This window comes from Hemiscyllium ocellatum, chromosome 12 (assembly GCF_020745735.1).
Source record: "Hemiscyllium ocellatum isolate sHemOce1 chromosome 12, sHemOce1.pat.X.cur, whole genome shotgun sequence".
Classification (NCBI taxonomy): domain Eukaryota; kingdom Metazoa; phylum Chordata; class Chondrichthyes; order Orectolobiformes; family Hemiscylliidae; genus Hemiscyllium; species Hemiscyllium ocellatum.
In genome coordinates, this window is record NC_083412.1 from 12,233,565 (window position 1) to 12,254,955 (window position 21,391).

Below are 21,391 nucleotides of genomic sequence, written 5' to 3' on the forward strand. Positions count from 1 at the left end.
CTGGTTTACACAACTGGTGACACTTGCTACAGACGTGATTTTTTTTCTCTCTCTGGGTTACATGATATACCCATGACTTTATATAGACCTAAGTTGTGCACTCCAGTTGGCCCTTCTGATGTGCCATATTATAACTCTACTAAAACTACTTTTTACTGTTAGATTAAGTAGGAACTTAATATGAAAACTTATTTGTCAGAGAAAGTAAGGAAAACATGTCTAGAAACCTAAAGATTAGAAGTACAGACTAAACATACTTATCAATCAGGTAAAAACAATGACTGCAGATGCTGGAAACCAGATTCTGGATCAGTGGTGCTGGAAGAACACAGCAGTTTAGGCAGCATCCAACGAGCAGAGAAATCGACATTTCGGGCAAAAGCCCTTCATCAGTCCAATGAGCAGCGATCAATCAGCTACTTTCTCAGCCTTCATGACATTATGCGCTATTAGTTTCAGTGGTCCTCTTGGTCTATGTGTTATTTCACCTCCATCTCACCTCTTGCTCTGGGGACTTTATTTCTTGAAGTAAAATTTAATGAAAGTGCCTTTTTGCCACAGTGCTCAAAATTCCCACTTTGAATCACTGGGAACTTGGGTCAGTCTGTCTCATTTTATGAAATTCATTCTGACCGTGTGGCTTACTCCGATCAGTACGTAACACTAAGTCTTGGTCAGCAGCAGTAAATGTTTGAGGAATAATGTCAGCAGAATTTACCCAGGAAAAGTCACTCGGGGTGACCAGTCAGAGAAAATGCCACCCCCGCCTCCCTATTTCTCCCTATCTACAGGAAGAGCAAGGGCTGCTCCACCAGTCAGATTTTGCCTTTTGCACTTCAGCTCATTCAGTCACAGTTTCCTCTCATGCTTGCTGCTGCTAAAAAGACAGAGCCTGTGATTAGAGGAATTAGCAAGGTAGGATTGACCTAACTGTGATTGGATGAGCTGTAGAAATTACTGGCCTCTCCCAGGCCCACCGTATAGATTCAGGAGGCTGACTAGCAGGTATTTAGAGAGCTAAATACAAATATCTATCGAGGCTGTGATCTAGTGTAAATTGGGCTGGTGGAAGCAGAGACGGAGTGTCAGCTGCACAGACAGGATTGGTGAGAGCCCAAAAATGTTCACGGGGGATAGGAGCTACTACTCTGCTCCGCCAAGCACACTTGTCAAATGTCTGAACATGTGGTTCCTCTCGTACTGAACAGCATTACCACTGCAACAACACCTCATCAGTAGGGTAAAACAAACCTCTTTCACGACAGTCTAACTCTCATTCACTAACTTGCATCTCCTTTTTCAAAAATCAGTTTTGTTGTTCATGATTTGGAGGTGCCGGTGTTGGGATCTCGCAACACCAGGTTATATTCCAACAGGTTTCATTGGAGGCACTAGCTTTCAGAGCGCCGCTCCTTCACCAGGTGGTTGTGCTCCAAAAGCTAGTGCTTCCAATTAAACCTGTTGGGCTATAACCTGTTGTGTGATTTTTAGTTCTAGTGTTGTTCTTTAACCTCACGGCTCACATTATGATGTTTGAACTGTTGCATTGAAATGTGTGATGTACTGATTGGGTATCTCGTTGAACATTTTATTATGAAGTCTGCATCGTATAGCCTGAGTGTTCAAAGAGAAAGCAGGACAAGAGCATTGGTCAGACAGTGACAGAAAGGATTATTACAATGAGGTAAAAACGAAAAGTGCTGGAGAAACTCAGTAGGTCTGATAGCATCTGTAAGATGGAAAACAGATAACATTTAGAGTTTCGTATGCTGCTCTTCAGAATAAGAGTTGTACTGGATTCAAATTGTTCACGGTCTCTGTGCAGATGTTGCTAAACCTGTTGCGGCACAATCCATTTCTATTTTGAATTTCCAGCATCTGCAGTATTTTTTTGTTTTATTTGATTAGTTACAATGATGCTTCAATAAAGGACCTGTAAAATTTTCAAAAAAATGAGTGACTTGCGCATGTGTTTGATATTCATTCACTATAAAGAACCAAGCATCTTTTTAAGAGATTGGGTGGCAAAGACTTAACTTGTTCTAAAAGACTGCTTAAAGCACTAGCCACAGCTATTGATGGTTACTTTGTAAAGCCAAAACATAGTCGTGGTAATATAGGACTCAAACTTAAAGCTTATCAAATGCTTCAAAAGCGCTTATTGGACCACCAAGGGAACTGGCTGAACAATACCCCAGTTACATCAAGCAAGAAAAATATTGCTGACCGCAAACAAAGGGAATCTTCTGGTTATTGAGGGTGTTTCTGTAAAAGATTAATTGACTGTCCTGCGACAAGGAGTAGATATTGTGTATGGTGGGGGGAAAGATGCCATTTACTGTGTGTGTCTGTGTGTGTGAGTGTGAGTGATCCCATTTTGGAGTAAGGGACATTTATTTACCATAAATTAACCAAAACATCTTATTTATAGGTTTCAAGTTTAAAGATTTAATGGTGTGTGCATACAGCCTTTGGTATTAGTGCTATCTTATCATCTAAAGAAGATTTCTCCCCCCCCACCCCCCTCAAAAAAATAGATCAACACAAATATAGAAGGTACTGTCACAACATGACTGCATCATTCAGTAAAGGTGTTTGCAAGAATGAAAATATAGCCTCCAAAAATAAAAGGCCTCATGAATGTCTTGCAAGGAGCCCTTGGTGGGATGATACTTTGAACCTTGACATTATTCTGTGTACTAAGATTTTGGATTATTAATATTGTACTAATTGGTGCTTGCACGTCATCAAATATGTTTTTAGAAATCTGACAGAAGGGCTGGTGAGATATGAGGTTGTCCTAACATCTCTGTGGACCTGACTAAATTTGTGTTTTATTTAATGAGAGATGTAATGTTGCATGTAGCTTTGCATTTGTGGTAATTATTATCTCTGCAGTATGTATTTAACATCACACATTTGTAGCATTTTAATTAGTTATCAATTACTGCATTGCCCTCATATAAATGGGTCGTGCAATAATTACATTTAGTTCTTTGTCAATATTACGAGAACACTTTTTAATATAGTCCATCTTGCCATTGATTCAGTCTGTGCCCAGGTTCAGAGCATAAATGTGTATATGTAATTGATACGGACTTACTGTACATTTCTTTTGAGTGTGGTTAATTGGTCATGCAAACTGCTGTGGGAATATGTAATCTCTTTAGATACCCTCAAACTTAAATTTTGATTAGCTTTGGGTGACTTTATTTTAATATTAATTAAGCAAAATAATTATAATTTGTAGCCTTGGAAGTATTTATGCTCGATTAATCACAAATGCTAAAGTTGATCTTGCAGGTGTGAAAGATTATGAAGATGTGTTAGAATCATTCAAAACTACTAAATTATTACCATATGCTTTCAGGGATGGTGTGTGTTCATATTTCAAATGGAAATGGGAACTTGTAATATACAGATTGTATTCAGGCCAAATAGCAGTGAGAGACTCACAGGCAATTATTTCTTCATTGTACAGAATCACAATGGGAAAAGCCTGAAGGGTTCCAAGGGAGCTCAAACTTTGTGCAGAGTGAAGTTGCACAACAGGTACATTGTTGGTTTGCATTTGCCTACCACATCATTGAGGGCTTGTATATCTGTGGGCCATAAGTACGCTTTCTTAACCATTATTTTATAAGTGAATGATCCCTCTAGCAGACACTATCCAGTGCTTGCTTGCAGGGGCAATTAGTTCAGAGTAAGTGCACTCCTTTCTTTAAACAAAAATACATTGGTCTGTTTTATAGTCCGGTCTGAACATACAAATGGAATCTTGGGCCGTATATAAGGTTTGAGCTGGTAGTGTTCTGGCAAAAACTGCAAACATTTCACTTGTGATCCTGCTTAGTTAACTGTATTCTAAGCTAATTTTGTGCTTTTGGATATTGTGTCTTTGTACCTCGAAATGGAGCTGGTACATCACCTCTAACATGGTGGCATGTTTTGCTTTGATGCTTGTTGAGAATCTGTTGCATGTGGAGTTTCCAGGTGAGAATTCTCACTGGTTTTTAAGGATTGTAACAACATGGCCTGAGAGGGAGGAACTTAAGGTCCTTTGACTTCCCTCCCAGTATGTGAATGAGTATCAGAAATCAGTCCTCGGGTCAGTGAAACCACTTGAATTGCCACTCCACTCCCCTTTGGGTGAGAAATTGTGTGTTGGACTCTCCTTTGCCAATTGCACGAAAGTTTTCACAAATTTGTGAACTTATTGCTGCTGGGTTCTTGTGAAGATGAGTATTTCGTATTCCAGTTTCTTTGGATGTTAGATTAAGCACAATATGAAGAGCAACATATGAAGGACACATCTGTTTCTAGTTGCTTCAAGGTTAGAATGTTCTAATAGCCTTGAGACTCATAATGTTTTGTTTGTTCTGCTTATGAAATGAGGCGTGAATTAATCTGACGTGGATCAATATGTTGAGCATTCACCTTTTTCCATGAAACATTAAACCAAGTTCAACCTGTTCTGTGGACACACAACACATGGCACTAGATGAAGGACAATCGGAGTTTTCCTGATACCTTTTTACTGTTTTTGCCCCTCATTTGACTCTGCCAAAATAATCATGTACCATATTTTCATCAGTAGGATTTTACTGCACATAATTCAGCTGTCGCTTTTGTACTAACAGTGGCACTGCTTCAAAAGCAGTTTATTTGCTGAGAGATGATTGATTATTATTTGCAGCTTTCATGTTTAAAGTATTCTATGTAAAAAGCACCTTGTCTAATTCTAATCAAGTTCTAGATTGGTTATTGTTCTACTTTATCAGATTATCATTGCCTGATTTCAAAAACAAGAATGCCACACCAATTAACATGACCTCAAGAGTATTAAAATTTCATGGCCTTCCAGCAACTTAAACGTAAATTTGTCCTTGTGTTGCACTGTGCTTTGTTGCACCTTTACTCCGGAACAAACCTAGTCACCTTGTCCAGTCTCATTAACCACAGCACTGATGACAGAGTTGTGTTGATTTTTGTGGTCTTTTACAGAAGCCACGGTCAAACAACACAAGTGGTCTTTACGCTCTGCAACTTGGAGTGTCTGTGAAACTAATTGTGACACAAGCAAACTATTGTAACTAGAGCTGGTTACACCTTGCAACAATTATACTTTTGACAGTCTGATAGTTAATTAGTATAGTCTGTGTATAGATATGAGTTAAAAATGTTTGAATCTAAACCAGTCCCTAAATCACTTCATAATATAAAAGCTTCAATGGCTCTGCAATTTCAGTAATGTACCTTGCCTCACGGTTTGCCTAATTGCATTCTTAGCAGGCTTCTTCGTGGGTGGAAGGACTTACTCCAGAGGGCTGCACCTACTATTACAATGTCATAACAAGAGGTACGTAGACTGAACATGAGCTATTTATTTTCTGGGAAATAGATATCAGTCTTATTCCAGTTTCCATGTTGCGAACTGAAGTTTCAGATTATAATATGACTTTAGATTTCAATTTAATCCTTATTGTGATAGCTACTTCTGTTTAGTAAACCAGACTTTTGACAGACATGTAAACCATTTTAATGCTTCATTCTCAGAACCAAGCCACTGAGAAGACTATATCAATAGCTGCTGTTCTCCCCATAGAAACGCAGTGACTTGCCTGTTCACATCCTCCCTCCTCACTAGACGCACTTTTCAGGTGAAGCAGTGATTTACCTACCCTTCAATCAGTCTAGTCTACTGTATTTGCTGCTCACAATTTTGGTCTCCTCTTAGCTGGGGAGATGAAAGATAGACTGCTTTGTAGAATACTTAAGTGTCTATAAATTGGTCTCAGGCTTACTGCAGAGCTCCAGCTAAGCTCAATGCAAGCTAGAGGAACAACACTCGTCTTCTGGCTAGGTAATTTATACCCTTCGGGACTCAAAATTGAGTGTAACAATTCAGTGTCAATACTCTTCTCCTATTTGTTACCCACCTCCACACCGTGAGGCCCTGTTCTGTAAGGGTTGTTCTCAGCACAGCCAACTCTTTTCAACTATCTATACTTCATATTGGCATCCATTCAGCATTTATTTCCCTCTCGGCTTATCGTCAGGCCCCTTGTTTGTCTCCTTCCCTCTCTGTCTTAGCATGGTCGGCATGTATTCAAAACATGCCTCCCCATCTCTTTGCAATCAGCATAAATAACATTGTTTCCCAGTAACGAGGGGTCACTGAACTTTAACTCTGTTATTCTCTCTACAGATGGGGCCAGACCTGCTGAGTTCTCAAGCATTTTGTTTGGCTCATTTACTTTTGAGACCTCAGTCACCAAGCTCCTGGCAGTCACTCGTTTGTTTGTTTGCTGTAATTATTTATGATATGCAATAAAAGTTTCATTTCTGTGGTCCTTCTTAGAATCACGATGGGAAAAGCCAGAAGGCTTCACCTCTGCTAGCGAATGTTCTGCCACAGCCGTTAAGAATGAGACTGAAAATGAGATGTCCTCTGAAACCTCTGGTTCTGAAGAATCCAAATCTCTAAAAATGACTGAAAGTCATCATACAGCAGAGGACGTTCAGCAGGCCACAGACACAGAGCCAAGTGAGCCACAACCAGAAGCAAACACCTCTCTCCAAGTGAGTTGCCACTTTCAATCTCATACTCCCTCAATCTTAATAGAACTACAAGATCGGTTAAAGCCAAGCAGGAACAAAGTAGGCCCATGGTGTCCTTGGGGAGACAACTGTTTACTCCCCTACATTCACACATACTTTCACCCTGGAAGGATGTGCAAGAAATGAATGTCTCAATGCTGAATGCACTAGATTTTTTTAAAATAGTTTATACTGGTTGAAACACAAACTGAAGCCATTTAGCCCATTCAAATATTCCATTTCTCTGTAAGAATAACTCCCCTAATCCCACTCTCCCATATAGTCCTGCATTTGTTTTTCACTAGATAACTAACCAGTTCTCTATTCAAGGCTCCCACTGGAGTTTCTAACCTGGACTCTGGCAGCATATTCTCGACCCTAACTGCTTGCTGTATAAAAGTGGTTTTCCTCAAATCATTCTTGCAACCTTTGCCATTATCTTGAATCAGTGTCCTCTGGTTTACCTTCCTTAAACCAAGAGGAACAAATTTCTTACTGTTTGCCAAGATGCCTTGTGACTTTTGCTCACCTGTCAGGTCACCTCCAAGGAGAAATGTCTCAGCTTCTCAAATTCTCCACTCAACCATAGTTTTTTATTTCCGGAACCATTCCAATTAATCTTTCCTCCACCAATTTTAATGCCTTCGTATCCCACCTAAAGTGAAGTACCCAGATCTGGACACAATAATCCAACTGTTTTATATAGGGTTGATACATATTTCTTACTTTTGTATTCTTAAGCTTCTAGATTTAAAGTCCATGATCCTGCATGATTTATTAACCACTATTGAGCTCTGCTTCCCTCATAGAGTAGTACCTTTTTTATAAGGCCTCCTTGTTCTTCCCAATATATTAAGTCAGTTCACACTTAGATATTCAACAATGTGATTAGATTAGATTAGATTCCCTACAGTATGGAAACAGGCCATTTGGCCCAACAAGTCCACAAAGACCCTCCAAAGAGTAACCCATCCAGACCCATTCCCCTACCCTATATTTACCCCTGACTAATGCACCTAACACTATGGGCAATTGAGCATGGCCAGTTCACCTAACCTGTACATCTTTGGACTGTGGGAGGAAACCAGAGCACCCTGAGGAAACCCACGCAATCATGGGGAGAATGTGCAAACTCCACACACACAGTTGCCTGAGGCGGGAATTGAACTCCAGTCTTTGGTGCTGTGAGGCAGCAGTGCTAACCACTGAGCCACCGTGCTGCCCTTGATGTGAAAGTAGTAAATGTATTTGTATTGTAATGCAACAAAATAAGAACTGGAAACTTGTCATGCAAATATGTCTTTTGGGCTCTAGTTGTCCTTTTGTTCAAAAAGAAATGTCCAATGGATTGAGTATCTCTGGTTCAGTAAATATTTATTACCCATCCCACATTATTCTGGAGAAGTTTTTTTATTCATTCATGGGATGAGGGTGTCCCTGGCTAAGCCAGCATTTATTGCCCAGGGGGCAGTTCAGAGTCAACCGTATTGCTGTGGGTCTGGAGTTGCCTTTAGGCCAGACCAGGTAGGGTTGGCAGTTTCCTTCCCTAAAGGACATTAGTGAACCAGGTGGTAATGAGCTTCCAGCTTGAACCACTGCAATCCATGTGTGTAGATAGACCCTCAGTGCCAGCAGGGAGGTATATCCAGGATTTTTACCAAGTGATGTTGAAGGAACAGCAACACCATTCCAAGTCAGGATGGTGTGTGAATTGGAGGGAAACGTGCAGGTAATGATGTTCTGATGCATCTGCTGGCCTTGACCTTCTAGAAAGTTGAGGTTGAGAGTTTGGAAAGGACTACTGATAGAACCTTGGTGAGTTGCTGCAGTGCATCTTTTAGATGGGACACAATACTGCCACTTAGTGGTGGAGAGAGTGAATGTTGAAGATGGTGGATAGGCTGCTTTGTCATGGATGGTGTCAAACTTCGTGTGTTTTGGAACTGCATTCACTCAGTCAAGTGAGGAGTATTCAGTTACACTCCTGACTTGTGCCTTCTAGTTGGTGGGCAGGCTTTTGGAAAGTGGGTTATTTGCTGCAAAATTCCCCGCCTCTGACCTGCTCTTTTAGACACGGTGATGAGGTCGATCTAGTTTAGTTTCTGGTCAATAGTTACACCTATGATATTGATAGTGTGGATTTCAGTGCTGGTGATGCCACTGAATGTCCAGAGGAAACGGTTGGATTCTCTCTTTTTAGTGATAGAGATGGTCATTGCCTAGTGTTTGCATGGTACATATGTTGCTTGCCACTTATCAACCCAAGCCTGGATGTTATCTCACTTAAGAAGTTTGAGCCGAGTACACATTTCTAGGGAACTCCTTGTGATGTCCTGTGGCTTAAATGACTCCAACAGCCTAAAATATAGTTCTTTGTGCTAATTATGACTTCCACAAGTGAAACATTCCCTCCAGTTCCAATTGACTTAAGTTCCCTAGACATCCTTGATGCTACTTTCAGTCAACTGCTAGTAACAAGCATTTTGTGTGAAGTTATTGCTTGCAATTTAAAATTATAAGTAATTCACAAGTGCTTTGTGTTGCAAAACTCCAGGCCTTTCCTATACTTGCATGTCTGAGTCCTCTGGAAGTTTCTTCCTCATCTTTAGAAGTTTGGTTTTCAGGTGAATTTTGAGTGGAATGTGTTAAAAGGTCTAATTCACAGGCTGAGTTGAGCTGACAGTTCATTTAGCTTTGGATCTTTGTATAGCTCATGGGTTTAATTTTAAACAAACTAAAAATTGGCCATCGCATCATGTAGCTTTTTACAAGTTCAAGATGTTGTGCTTATACTGATTTCCCAAGGTGGATTATGTGTGAACACTCATGAGCCCCACTCAGTCTAGTTTGGATAGGGGAGATTATTGTGAATAATTAGAAGTTGATAGTGGCAATTGAATTTAAATCTGATCTTCTGTCCACTGAAACGTGGAGTGACGGAGTCTCAAAACCCATAGCCTTTAGGTGTTGGCCGATCTATAAGCAATGGGATTTATGAAATTTCTACATGATTTTAAGATACTGTGACCTTTGATCATATAATGAAATCATGGATGGTCAAATTATGATAACTAGGACTGTTAACTCCATTAGTTGACCTTGTAGCAAACATATCATATAACTACACTAACCGTTCAAAACAGGATTAGGTCATGCTAGAGTGTAAAGTCACCAAGTTCTAGGCAAGCGATCATTTGACAGCAAAATCCTCCTGTTACAACAAATGTAAACCTGTGAAAAAGTTCGCCAGTTGGAGAGAGAGAAAATTGATCAAGCAAGTGGAAAACAATAATTCAAAATGAAAAGTAAGCGTTGCTAAGAACTGGGAGATTCCACTATTAAGTTTGTTAATCATTCTGAAATACAAAGTGAACACCTTGAAAAAGCTTGACAAGAAAGTATTTTCACCAACATGGGAGAGGATGAAGTATCTGCCCAATGTAGCAGAGCTTCTTCAACATGGTTCAACGCAGCTCAAGCAGAGAACATATGCATCTCCAGTCCAATCCTGTCTGGCAAAAGAGTCCTGGCCACAAGAGGTTCACCTGCAATGGCTGTTCAAGACCAGGCACTGTATTGTCTTCAGTGCAGTAAGTAGTGAGGCTTCTAGGGTTATGGAAGCAAGGAGATACAGAGGGACATTTTTTAAACCTGGTACGTTTTGACAGGTTGCTCTTGGATGTTAAGGATGAACTGTGTAATGGTGGAAAGAAGGGCAAGGAACATGAATGGCACCAAAAAGCCACTGCCATATCTGTTTTTAATAAAACTCCAAGAAGCCAAGCTGCTATGCAAACTTCAAGAAACCTCCCACGCAGGATAATGCTAACACAACCACATACATATAACATCCAGCATTTTTAAGTCATGGATCAGGCGAGTGGACAAACTGAAGAAAGAAGAAGATTGTCATAACAGACAACTGCCTTATGCACCCCAACACAACTGACCTTGGGACTGTCAATCTGTGGCAGCAAAGTTTCAACCAATGGATTAGGAATGATTAAGAACCTGAAAACCACTAGGGGGCAGCAACATATCTCTCAGGCTATTGAGGCTATTAATGTAATGTAATGTACAGCTCGACTGTTGCAGACATTATGTTCACGATGAAAGTGTGAAAAATGGTGATAGACATGAACAGCAGTTGTCAGTTGCTGTTGCCATACTGGATTCAAAGCAGCTCTGATATTATAATGTGGAGGAGCTGCATGAGGCCAATCCCAACCTGGAAATGAGTCTCTCTTCACTCTCCACAGGAGGATGGCATTGAAATTCCACCAGAGACAACCATGAAAACGTATACCATAGTGAACGACACTGTACAGTGCACATGGATCATAGATGTTGGATGTTCTTCACTCACAGAGGTCAATCATTCTGAAGTGCTCGATTAAAGCCTACCTGCTTCCCTAGCTGAAATTGCAAAGATCTTTGAGATGTCTGGGACGGTGCAATTGACTGCATCGATTACATGGCAGACTGTATTGTACTCATCCAAAGGCAGCAGACAAAGCAGAAAAAGATTTACAGAGATTTCTCAAGATTAACTTGCAATAATTTTCCATTGCCTTTTACTGTGCAAGGTCAGGCCAGTGTAAAGTGCACAAACTGAAAATAAAACATCTTTCACACGCTTTATTGTGTTTCCATTTGGGATTAATTCTGATGTGGAGCATTACTATAGGCCAGTAGGGTTTTGCAGGTGCCTCCTGGCTAATGCAAAGCTCCATTAAATAGGCATTTGTGGGCAGATCCTTCTGTGATTTGACAGATTGGCAAATTAAATGCATTAAAATTGCAGAGACTTGATACTCTCTGTAGTCTTATTTGCAGTAGTCAAGTTGCGGCAACCATTTAAACAGCTTGTTGTGTTCAATTTTTAATGAAAATTTATAATATGGCATGGCTGTACAGGACATAATACAAAATACTTTAAGACAACATTGACTACAATGAACTGGGAAAATTGATTAAAACGTGAGATGGTAGCAAAGCGATGGCATATATTTAGTAGATATTTCATAACTCAGATATTATTGAATTGAGAAAGAGAGACTTTAAGATCCGGAAATACTGTCTGTGGCTAACTTGGGGAGTCAATGTGTAATGTGTGAAGATTAGCGGTAAACCAAATGATTAGACAAGAAAAAACTTAAAAATTTAAAGGAAATAAGTGAGAGAGTATGTGAATAACTAGCAAATAATATAAAAATAGACAGTAAGTGCTTCTATAAAACTGAAAAGAAAGCAAGAAGCTCAAGTGAGCAATGTTTCCTTAGAGGATAAGAACAGACAATTATTAATTGGAAACGAGGAAATAACAGAGGCTTTGAAGAAATATTTTGTTTCTCTTGTCACAGTAGAAGACATCAAAAAGCATCCCAATAATATTTATTGGTCAAAAACCAAGGATTGAAAAGAGTGGGAGGAACTTAAGGCCATCAGTTGCTTCATAGTACAGAACTTGAGTTTTGTTAAAAAGAGGGACATATTGCAAAGCTTTTTATCTTGCACTCATGAGGACAACTGCGAGAATGCAAAATTACAAATGATGACAGAGTTTATATCGAGAGAGAGAGACTGGTACTGATTTGTGACTGGTTGATTCTGATTAAGATGTTGTCATGGAGAAAGCAACAGGGACAATAGATTCTGCAAGCTGCTGAGTAAGTCAAAAAAGACTTATTTGTTTCCTTTTGAAGAGAATGGGTTTTGTATATGAATATATTTAATTTCTAATTACCGTATTATGACCATGGTTGTCAGTGTCGCTATTAGCACATGCAGAATTATTTGAATACTTCCCAATCACAGAATCACATCTAACAACGCATATTTTGTTTGAGTTTTACAGGCACAATCTGTACTCTGCCTGTTACAATCAAAGTCAAACAGTATGTTCCTCAATCAGGCAATTGCTGGTACATTCAACTTACCTATCTGGCATGACATCACTAAAATTTGATCACAATTTTCCATAATTATATGGGACATCTTTTTGATTGTTAAAAGTGTTAATAGAAAACACCAGTTTATGTAGCCACTGCATAGCAACAGTTGGTTCCTTATTCTGCTTTCAAAGTTTTTAAGATACTGTACCTTTTCTGGGTTATTTGAAGTAGACTAGCCCTTGTCCCATTTGTAAAGTTGCATGATAAACAGCAACCCCCCACCTCAAAGTTGTTCAGTGGGATAATGGCTGTCCTGACTAGATCATTGTTCTCTGTACATCGTGCCAACTCTCAAATGGATCAAGCCTGATCTTTTGAAATTTGTGTTATGACTTTTCCCTAGTTCTGACTTATTGATCTTATTTGGTTCCAACTCTAAAAGATACCAGTATCTTTTCTATCAGTGACTGGTATATAGTCTCTGGATTTGTTCTTCTGTTTTTTTTAAATTGAGAAATAGATAGCAGAGGTTGAGAAGAAATCAGGTAAGAGGATTACAGGTTCATTTGAATGTTATTTCTATTTTCAAATAACAACATTCAAATGAGTCGGAAATCCTCTTTCTTGATTTCTTTTCATCCTCGGCTATTTACTTCTGTTTCTTCCAGATGCATCAATGAAATCCATCCAGGCACTCTTTTTAGCCCTCAAAATTGGTCTAGATTATCAATTAGTTCCCATCAATCTAAAATGTCTTTCTTGATCTCTCCTGATGTCAAATCAATATCCCTTTAACAACTTGAGCAAAGTTAGGGGAACGTTCTCTCAAGCTGAATTTTTAAAAGTTGGAATTACCCAAGAAGCAAGCATTTTTTGAATGTATGTGGTTTATAAAGGAACTTTAGAGAAAGAAGTCTGCCATTCTTACTTGGACTCTTGGAATGCAAACTACAACACCCATCCAGAATTAAATTAGGCACTGAAAGCAACGATAGCAAACGTAATCCTGTTAACCTCCAAAGATCTCATTACCTTGGAACTTATACCAAAACTGGGAGAGCTGTCACACAGACGAGTCAAATAGTAGTCTGACATTGTCTAGTATAATTGCTTGAATATGAAACGTGTGCTACTGTAGGATAGACGCAACAGAAGTGGCAGCTCTGCGCCAAACAACTGGGAAGGTGTTGCCCTTTGAACTCTTTAATATTAGACTCTGGAATCCTTGATGCCTCATGGTACCAAGTCAAGTACAAGAAACCTGGTTATTACCTACATACCTTGAATCTCCTAATTGCATAATGGATGTCCCTATACCCTAAGAAATGCAGCAATTCAAGAAGACCACGTATCACCATCTTGTCCAGGACAATTAGAGATAAACAGTGCTGTCCTAGTCAGTGACATCCACATCCCATGAATAACTTTTCTTTTTAAAAAAAACTTAACTTCAGCTCGGTGGCTTCATGACACTGAATTTTGATACCAGTTCTAGCATTTGTTTGCTGATCAATTCTTTACTCCAAGTGACTCTTGACCTTGCCCATCCTACACTGGTGTGGCCCATCCTGCGTATCCTTGGTCCCAAATCTTCCAGTCACACCTTTAAGAAAGTTTACCTGTATTCTTTATTTATCATTTCACTGTTGGTACCATGACAATTGATCCTTATGGTCTGTGGAGCTGCTTGGAGGTTTCACTGTGGCCAAGCGAAGTTGGACCTTTTATATAAGGTATTGTATGTATTGCTCCACTAAAAGTTTAAAGGCCCTCAGTATCTAAATAACTATTATGTCACACATAACACAAAGTTTGAGGGGCATGTTGCCCTCAACTTCACCTTGTACAACCCTTAATGACCTTATGCCATCTTAATTAAAACTTGAATTTTTTAAAGGGCTTTACAAATTGGATGCAGTTAGGATGTTTGCTCTAGGTGGGGAAGCTAAATCCAGGAGACACCATCTCGGAGCAAGGGTCAAAACCATTTAGGACTGAGATGAGGAGGGATTTCTTCACTTATATAGTAATGAGTCTGTGGAATTCTCTACCCCAAGGTTGTGGAAGTTCAGTCATTGAGGGCATCTATAAATACATGGACTTCCAAAGGGGGCTAGTTTAGCACAATTTGGCTGGATGGTTGGTTTGTGAAGCCATGTGATGCCAACAGTGTGGGTTCAATTCCCATGAGGTTAACATGAAGGACTGTCCTTCTCAACCTGTTCCATCGCCTGAGGTATGGTGACCCTCAAGTTAAATGACCACTAGTTGTCTCTCTTGAAGGAGAGAGCAGCCCTGTGCTTTGGCAAGACTATGGTGACACAATCTTCCAAAAGTCTATAGACTCTGAAGTAGTTCTCATAGATTGGAAGGTGGAAAATGTAATCCCACTTTTTAACAAAGGAGGGGGAAAAGCAAAAAAAAAATTACAGACCACTTTGCCTCACGTCAGTAGTGGGGAAAAGTGCTAGGGTCTATTATAAAAGACATGATAATGGAACACTTGGAAAGCGTTAACAGAATTGGACAATTCATTGTGGGTTTATGAAGGGTAAATCATGCTTAACTAATCTTGAGTTTCTTGAGTAGAATAGTTGAGGGAGTACTAGTGGATGTAGTGTATCTGGATTTCAACAAGGCTTTTGGTAAGGTCTCACCTAAGAGTGTAGTGGGCAGAATTTAAGCTAATGGGATTGTAGGCAACATACTGACATGGACTGAGAATCGGCTGACAGACCAGAAACAGAGACTAGTAATAATAGTAGTGACTAGTGGTGTACAGCGGAATCAGTGCTTGGGCCTCAAATATTCACAATACACATGACTGACTTAGATGAGGGGACCACATGCAATATTTCCAAAGTTTGCTGATGACTCGAAACTGGGTGTGTTGTGGAGAGGATGCAAGAGATAATAGGGACTATAGCAACTATTTCTACTTCTGATTAGTACAATTACATTTTCATCTATTTCCTTTCCCTTTTCATTACTGAGGAGTGTTACATCTACAATATTTAACCACTTATTTTGTTGTTTATGCACCCACATTTGTTATCCTGGCTACACTGGGTTCCTTAGTGAGACTTTATCATAAGTTGCTTCATTTTGTTTTGGATCATATGTGCATTGCTGTTTAGGCACACAAACTTAATCTTTTAGTTTAGTGGTATTTTCAAATGTTTGATTGATGAACTGAATAATCTTCAACTGTTGAAATGACCTTTTTGCAGAAGAGGTGTGTTTTTGTGTGTGTGTGTGTGTGTGTGTTTTCTCAAGGATTGTTGTTAAAGATAATGTGTTCCAGCAGGAAAGTGCTCCAGGTGATGGCAGTGAAGTAAAGGCTTCTGAAGAAGTGCATGGTGCAGAAGGTGAAAACAATTTGCCCCAGGTGGAGGCCCAACAAGAAGCTAAGAGAAGAAAAGTAAACCCATATGGTGAATGGGAAGCTGTAAAAGAGGAGGAGGAGTGAGTATCTAATCATTAACCACCGTAATCTTTCTGTTCACACTTGATGCTGAAAGACAGTTAAATTTCTACTGTTTATAACCTATTACTAAACTACTTGTGAATATCAACCACATAGTCACATTGTGTTCCTTCAGAGTGAGCACCTACCTGTGTGACCATGCAACTGTTCATCAAATGTCATGCACATCCTGGTGGTACAATGAGGTTTATTGCCACTTCAGCACATGACTACATAAGTGGTTGCCATTCCCACAGTAGATGTCTAGTGGATGAGACCCAAACCTGACATCATTAATCAGGTGGAATTAATAGGTGGTGACCTACACAACAACCCTTTGTTTCATCGTTTCGCTCCCTAAACACCACCACCCCCCCCCGCCCCCCACTCCTCCCTTACTATCTTGTTTTCTTTCACTTGCTATCCTTCTCCTGATGGGTTAGGGATCAAGGGTGGCAGAATGCAGCAAACACAAGTTGTTGTTTTGAGTTGGGAAAGATTTCTATTAAGCCAGTTAATCTTGTTGATATAGTCAATCTGCGATAGCTAGTTTTGTAAAAGTATTAAAGTAAAATTGATCTTGGAGTTGTGAAACATATTAAAAACACCAGGGCATTTCTGAAGAGTTTATGAAAAGCTTTGGAATCATGACCCCAGAATTCCAAATGAAAATACAAAGGTACTGGCAAGATTATCTCCAGGGACATTTTAAACTCTGCATGCTTCTAAATATTCCCCCAAATTCATTTTTGCATGCATTTTGCAAGTCTGTGAATTTTAAAAATGAAGTGGCTTACTGGTTTACAGTTTGTGAGAAGATTTGTAACTCGGGTGCTCGTTGTTGTGGTTCTGTTCGCCGAGCTGGGAATTTGTGTTGCAGACGTTTCGTCCCCTGTCTAGGTTACATCCTCAGTGCTTGGGAGCCTCCTGTGAAGCGCTTCTGTGATCTTTCCTCCGGCATTTGTAGTGGTTTGTTCTGCCGCTTCCGGTTGTCAGTTCCAACTGCCCGCTGCAGTGGCCGGTATATTGGGTCCGGGTCGATGTGTTTGCTGATAGAATCTGTGGATGAGTGCCATGCCTCTAGGAATTCCCTGGCTGTTCTGTTTGGCTTGTCCTACAATAGTAATGTTGTCCCAGTCGAACTCATGTTGCATGTCATCTGAGTGTGTGGCTACTAAAGATAGCTGGTCGTGTCGTTTCGTGGCTAGTTGGTGTTCATGGATGCGAGCTGTTAGCTATCTTCCTGTTTGTCCTATGTAGTGTTTTGTGCAGTCCTTGCATGGGACTTTGTACACTACATTGGTTTTGCTCCTGCTGGGTATTGGGTCCTTTGTCCTGGTGAGTTGTTGTCTGAGAGTGGCTGTTGGTTTGTGTGCTGTTATGAGTCCTAGTGGTCGCAGTAGTCTGGCTGTCAGTTCAGTTCCTAAATCTACCACAACAGTCTGTCTTCCATTCTGTCTTCATCACAAAGCTTTTCCCAAGTTTCAATTTGTAGTTTCTCCCCCCCCTTCAATAGGCATTCAATTTATAGGAACATGGTGGGTTGGATTATCCTCTTTGCAGCATGTTTTTAGAGTTGGGCTATTTTTTCATCTTGCAAACCACACTCCAGACTGATATGTGACTACTTAGGATTTTTCTCTTTTCATATGGCAGTATGGGATGTGTGCATCGGGTGGGGCTTGGGGAATCTGATCCAAATGCCCACCTCGGTTCTCCGTGCCACCAACTTAAATGCTAACATTGTTTAAAGTTCCTTAAATATCCCCTTCGGACCCTAATATTGACATTTGTAGACATGAAAATACTTTGTTCTTCAGCTTGCTTTCCACTTTCCTCCCAAATTGTCAAACCTGACATGCTTTCAATGGGCTTTCAAAATCCTATAATACAAATGAAAATGGTGTGAAGGAGCCAATCTAATTTTAATCCTTCCATTAAAATGGGAAACCCTAATTTTGGTGGGTGGGTTTTGCTGTTTGTGCACTAGGCATACTCATAGGAACCTGTTATTAATTTTTAAAAATCCAGAGTAGATTTGGGAATGTGAAAACGGGAAAAGAAATTCAAATATCAGAAAAAAAATCAATTTTGCCATTCCTGCAGCCACATGAAAATTCAGCCCTCTGTCTCTCTCTGACTTTTACTTTCCAGTTCACAAAAGCCTCAGATCTTCAGGCTCCGAGACACTTTACCTTTGCCTGATAATTGTGTGAAGAATCACCTGAGCTATTGTCTTCACTATTCATAGCAATTTGAAGAAAAGAAAGCGCTCAAGCTGAAAAGTTGCCTTTTCCATCAATTCAAAGGACAAGCCTCCTTGGCTCTTTGTATTCGAAACTTGTCAAATTGAAATAAAAGATTCTTATCTTGCCTCGAGCCATCACTACAATTCAACTTATAAAAGATATTGTAAAAACTTCACAAATGCCTCCCTCCTTTATATGATAGAGTTTGGTGATCATGTGCTGAACTTAAAACGCAAAAGTTCCCAGTTCAAATGCCACTGTGGTAAATTTTATAATTGAAGTCGATACATCTGGACTAGCATGCTACTTTTTAGATATCAATAACTTTAAAAATATTAATAGGCTATTTTGTTTATACTGGTGACTCACATGTTACATTACCTCGACATTGGTGCAGAGAAGAAAATTCTCTTCACATGGGGATGAAAGGGAGGGAATGTTGGTCATGTAACTTATTTATTTTGATCTCTCCATCTGGTTCAAAATGAATGATGTGTGCTACAACATGTGTCATACTGTCTTCGCTATTAAAGGGAACTTCTCTATTCCCTAAATAGAAGTCTACCTGTCCCCTTAAATAAGATTCTAATTCTGGCCAAAATGTTCTGAATTCTTTCTTAGCTTTAAACTCCAGTGTCAGTTAAAGCTGGTTTTGGTAACTTAACATGTCGGCGTGCCAAGCTGTCAATCACTTCTTCCTCTGGCTCTTGCCAAGCACCTAAAGAACTTAAACACACAAAAACAGAAATGGCTAGAGAAATTCAGCAGGTCTGGAAGCCTCTGTAGAGAGAAAGCAGCATTAATTTTTCCAGCAAAAACCAAAGTCGCTGAAAAGGATCAGCAGATCTAGCAGCATCTATGAAGAGAAATCAGAGTTAATGTCTCCAGTCTGATGACTCAGAATTTTTCCAAGTCCAGTGACCCTTCAGAACAAAAGTACTTTGTGGCTGTAAAGAGGCATACGACGTCAGCAGTGTGGGCATGGGAGATGGGACAATATTGAAAAAAGTGATCTAAACGTTGAGTGTGAGTATTACTACAACAAGATAAGGTTTATCTAGGAGTACAGTCATAAATACGCCACAGCAGATAATTGGTTATAATTTGGATAATGTGTACAGGAAAGCCAGGAGGAGAAAATTTTAAAGTAAATTTGTGTAATAGTAACACTAGTTGATGTTAGTATTAGTCTAGGTTGAATCCATAAAGTTACGACCATAACCACTTGGAGCCTCCAAGCCTGACAGTCTGTGGATGTAAGGTATACTCCAGAGGCTTCAGTACACAATCGATACTGACACCCCTATGTAATGTCAAGGGGATGCGGCACTACCTGAAGCGTCACTGTTATGATGGGATGTTATACTGAACCCTATTTCCTTTTTTGACGGATGTACAAGATCCCACAGCAGTCCTTGAAGAGCAGGGAAATTTCCCCACTAGAATAAAACAAAGAACTGTGGAAACCTGAAACAAAAGCAGAAATTGCTGGAGAAACTCACCACGTCAGGCAGAATCTATGGAGAGAAAGAGTTTCTGGTTCAATGCCCCACTATCCTAAATGTTTATTCTTCAATTAACATCTCAAAATCTAATTGTTGCTATATTCTAGGAATTGTCTAAGTAGATTGACCACCACTTTTCCTACAGCCTACCTCATGAGAAAATTTCAAAGATTACACACTCGCTGCATTTCAAAAGTACCTAATTGGCTGTGAGGTTCCTTGGAACATCCAAAGGGTGTGAAAGGTGCTAGATAAGTTTTAATTGCTGTTATTGAGGAGAAGCTTTATTTGCACTGACCGTCATGTCTGTAGTGTTAATGTTAATTGTGTATTGGTCTGTTTTGCTTAAACATTTCCCTTCTTTTTGCCCCCACAGTGAACAGATAGACTTGCAGTTACCAACAGTTGATTGTTCAGCAACACCGGCAATTGATGTAAAGCATGAGCCCAAAGTCAAGTTTAAACAAAAAGAAATAACTTCGCTGAGGGATGAAGCAGGGGGGGACACAGTATTCAAAAAAAGAAAACTTGAAAATGGCAAATCCAGAAATCTGCGGCAGAAAGGGAATGATAACTGAACATCACCAAAACACAGTTCAGAAATACATTCGATGCTTTTTGGTCTTGATTGCTGTAGTAAATAAATTTGCCTAGATTTTCAACTCATGGAAGTTAATTGGCCTTGTTTGGTGTAAAATACTGCATTATTTTTTTAAAAAGTGTTTCTTTTAAAAAATATATGGTTTAGAATAACTAAAACTTGCAAGTTGAATCGAATACAAAAACCTGCAAAACATAGTGTCACTGTGGCCATTTTAGACTGTTAGGTTTGTGATTGGTTTGACAGCAACATTTATAGTCTTGGGAATTCTTTTGTTAAGACATTTAAGTTTTTTGTTGTACTAAATATTAAAGGAAATAATGTATTCCCTTATAGCTTATAGTAATGCATTAATTGGAGCTCTGTAGTGTGTGTTCTGAATTTAATGATTCTTTCAACATAATATCATCTTTGTATAAAGTCCTGACAGAAAGCTGTTTGAAATATTTTTGCACTATAACTTGTGTATGCAAAGATATAGCTGTCAAAAATAAAATTGTGAAATGTGCCCACTGATTGAGACTTTACTGAGTGCTAATATGTTGGCTTGTCATTAGATCCTTCAATTCTGCTTTGCTACACTATGAATTCAGATCCAAAACTAACTGTTAGAAAAAAAGACTCAGCTGTCCAGTAGTTTTGGGGGCTATCTGTCAGCTAGAGCCATATTGCTGTTTGTTTGAACATGAGAGCCAGAGTAGACCATTCGGCCTGTTGAAACTGCTCCTCCATTCAATATGATCATGGTGATTTTGGGCTTCAACTCTACTTTTCCTATCTGCACCCTACACACCCTAATTCCTTGAACCACCAAAATCTATTTACCCCAGCCTTAAATGTATCCAACAACCAAACATCCAAAACCCTCTGGAATGGAGAATTCCAAAGATTTGCAACACTTTGTCTTGCTCTGTTAATTTACTGTGTCATTTCAGGAATTGTTTTAGTGAACCTTCTCTGTACTACCTCCATTGCACGTATATCCTTTTGTGAAGACCAAAACTGCACACTGTACTCTAGATGAGCTCTCACCAAAATCTGTAGCAATATCTTTTTATTCCTATATGCTAATCCCT

The 21,391-nt window shown here is 39.5% G+C and overlaps 1 protein-coding gene across 3 annotated transcripts in view; it reads left to right on the forward strand.

The window, feature by feature from the left end:
- Window positions 1–20,766, forward strand: part of wbp4 (WW domain binding protein 4) — a 57,278-nt gene extending 36,512 nt beyond the window's left edge. Inside the window, exons 6-10 of one of the 3 annotated variants that reach the window (XM_060833328.1) lie at window positions 3,482–3,552; window positions 5,290–5,359; window positions 6,362–6,582; window positions 15,799–15,959; window positions 20,091–20,766. In XM_060833328.1, the coding sequence (XP_060689311.1) occupies window positions 3,482–3,552; window positions 5,290–5,359; window positions 6,362–6,582; window positions 15,799–15,959; window positions 20,091–20,292 (725 nt within the window). In that variant the 3' untranslated portion in view covers window positions 20,293–20,766. The remainder of the gene's footprint in view (window positions 1–3,481; window positions 3,553–5,289; window positions 5,360–6,361; window positions 6,583–15,798; window positions 15,960–20,090) is intronic. The other 2 variants (XM_060833330.1, XM_060833329.1) reach the window with 2 other exon arrangements.
- The last annotated feature ends 625 nt before the right edge of the window (window positions 20,767–21,391 follow it).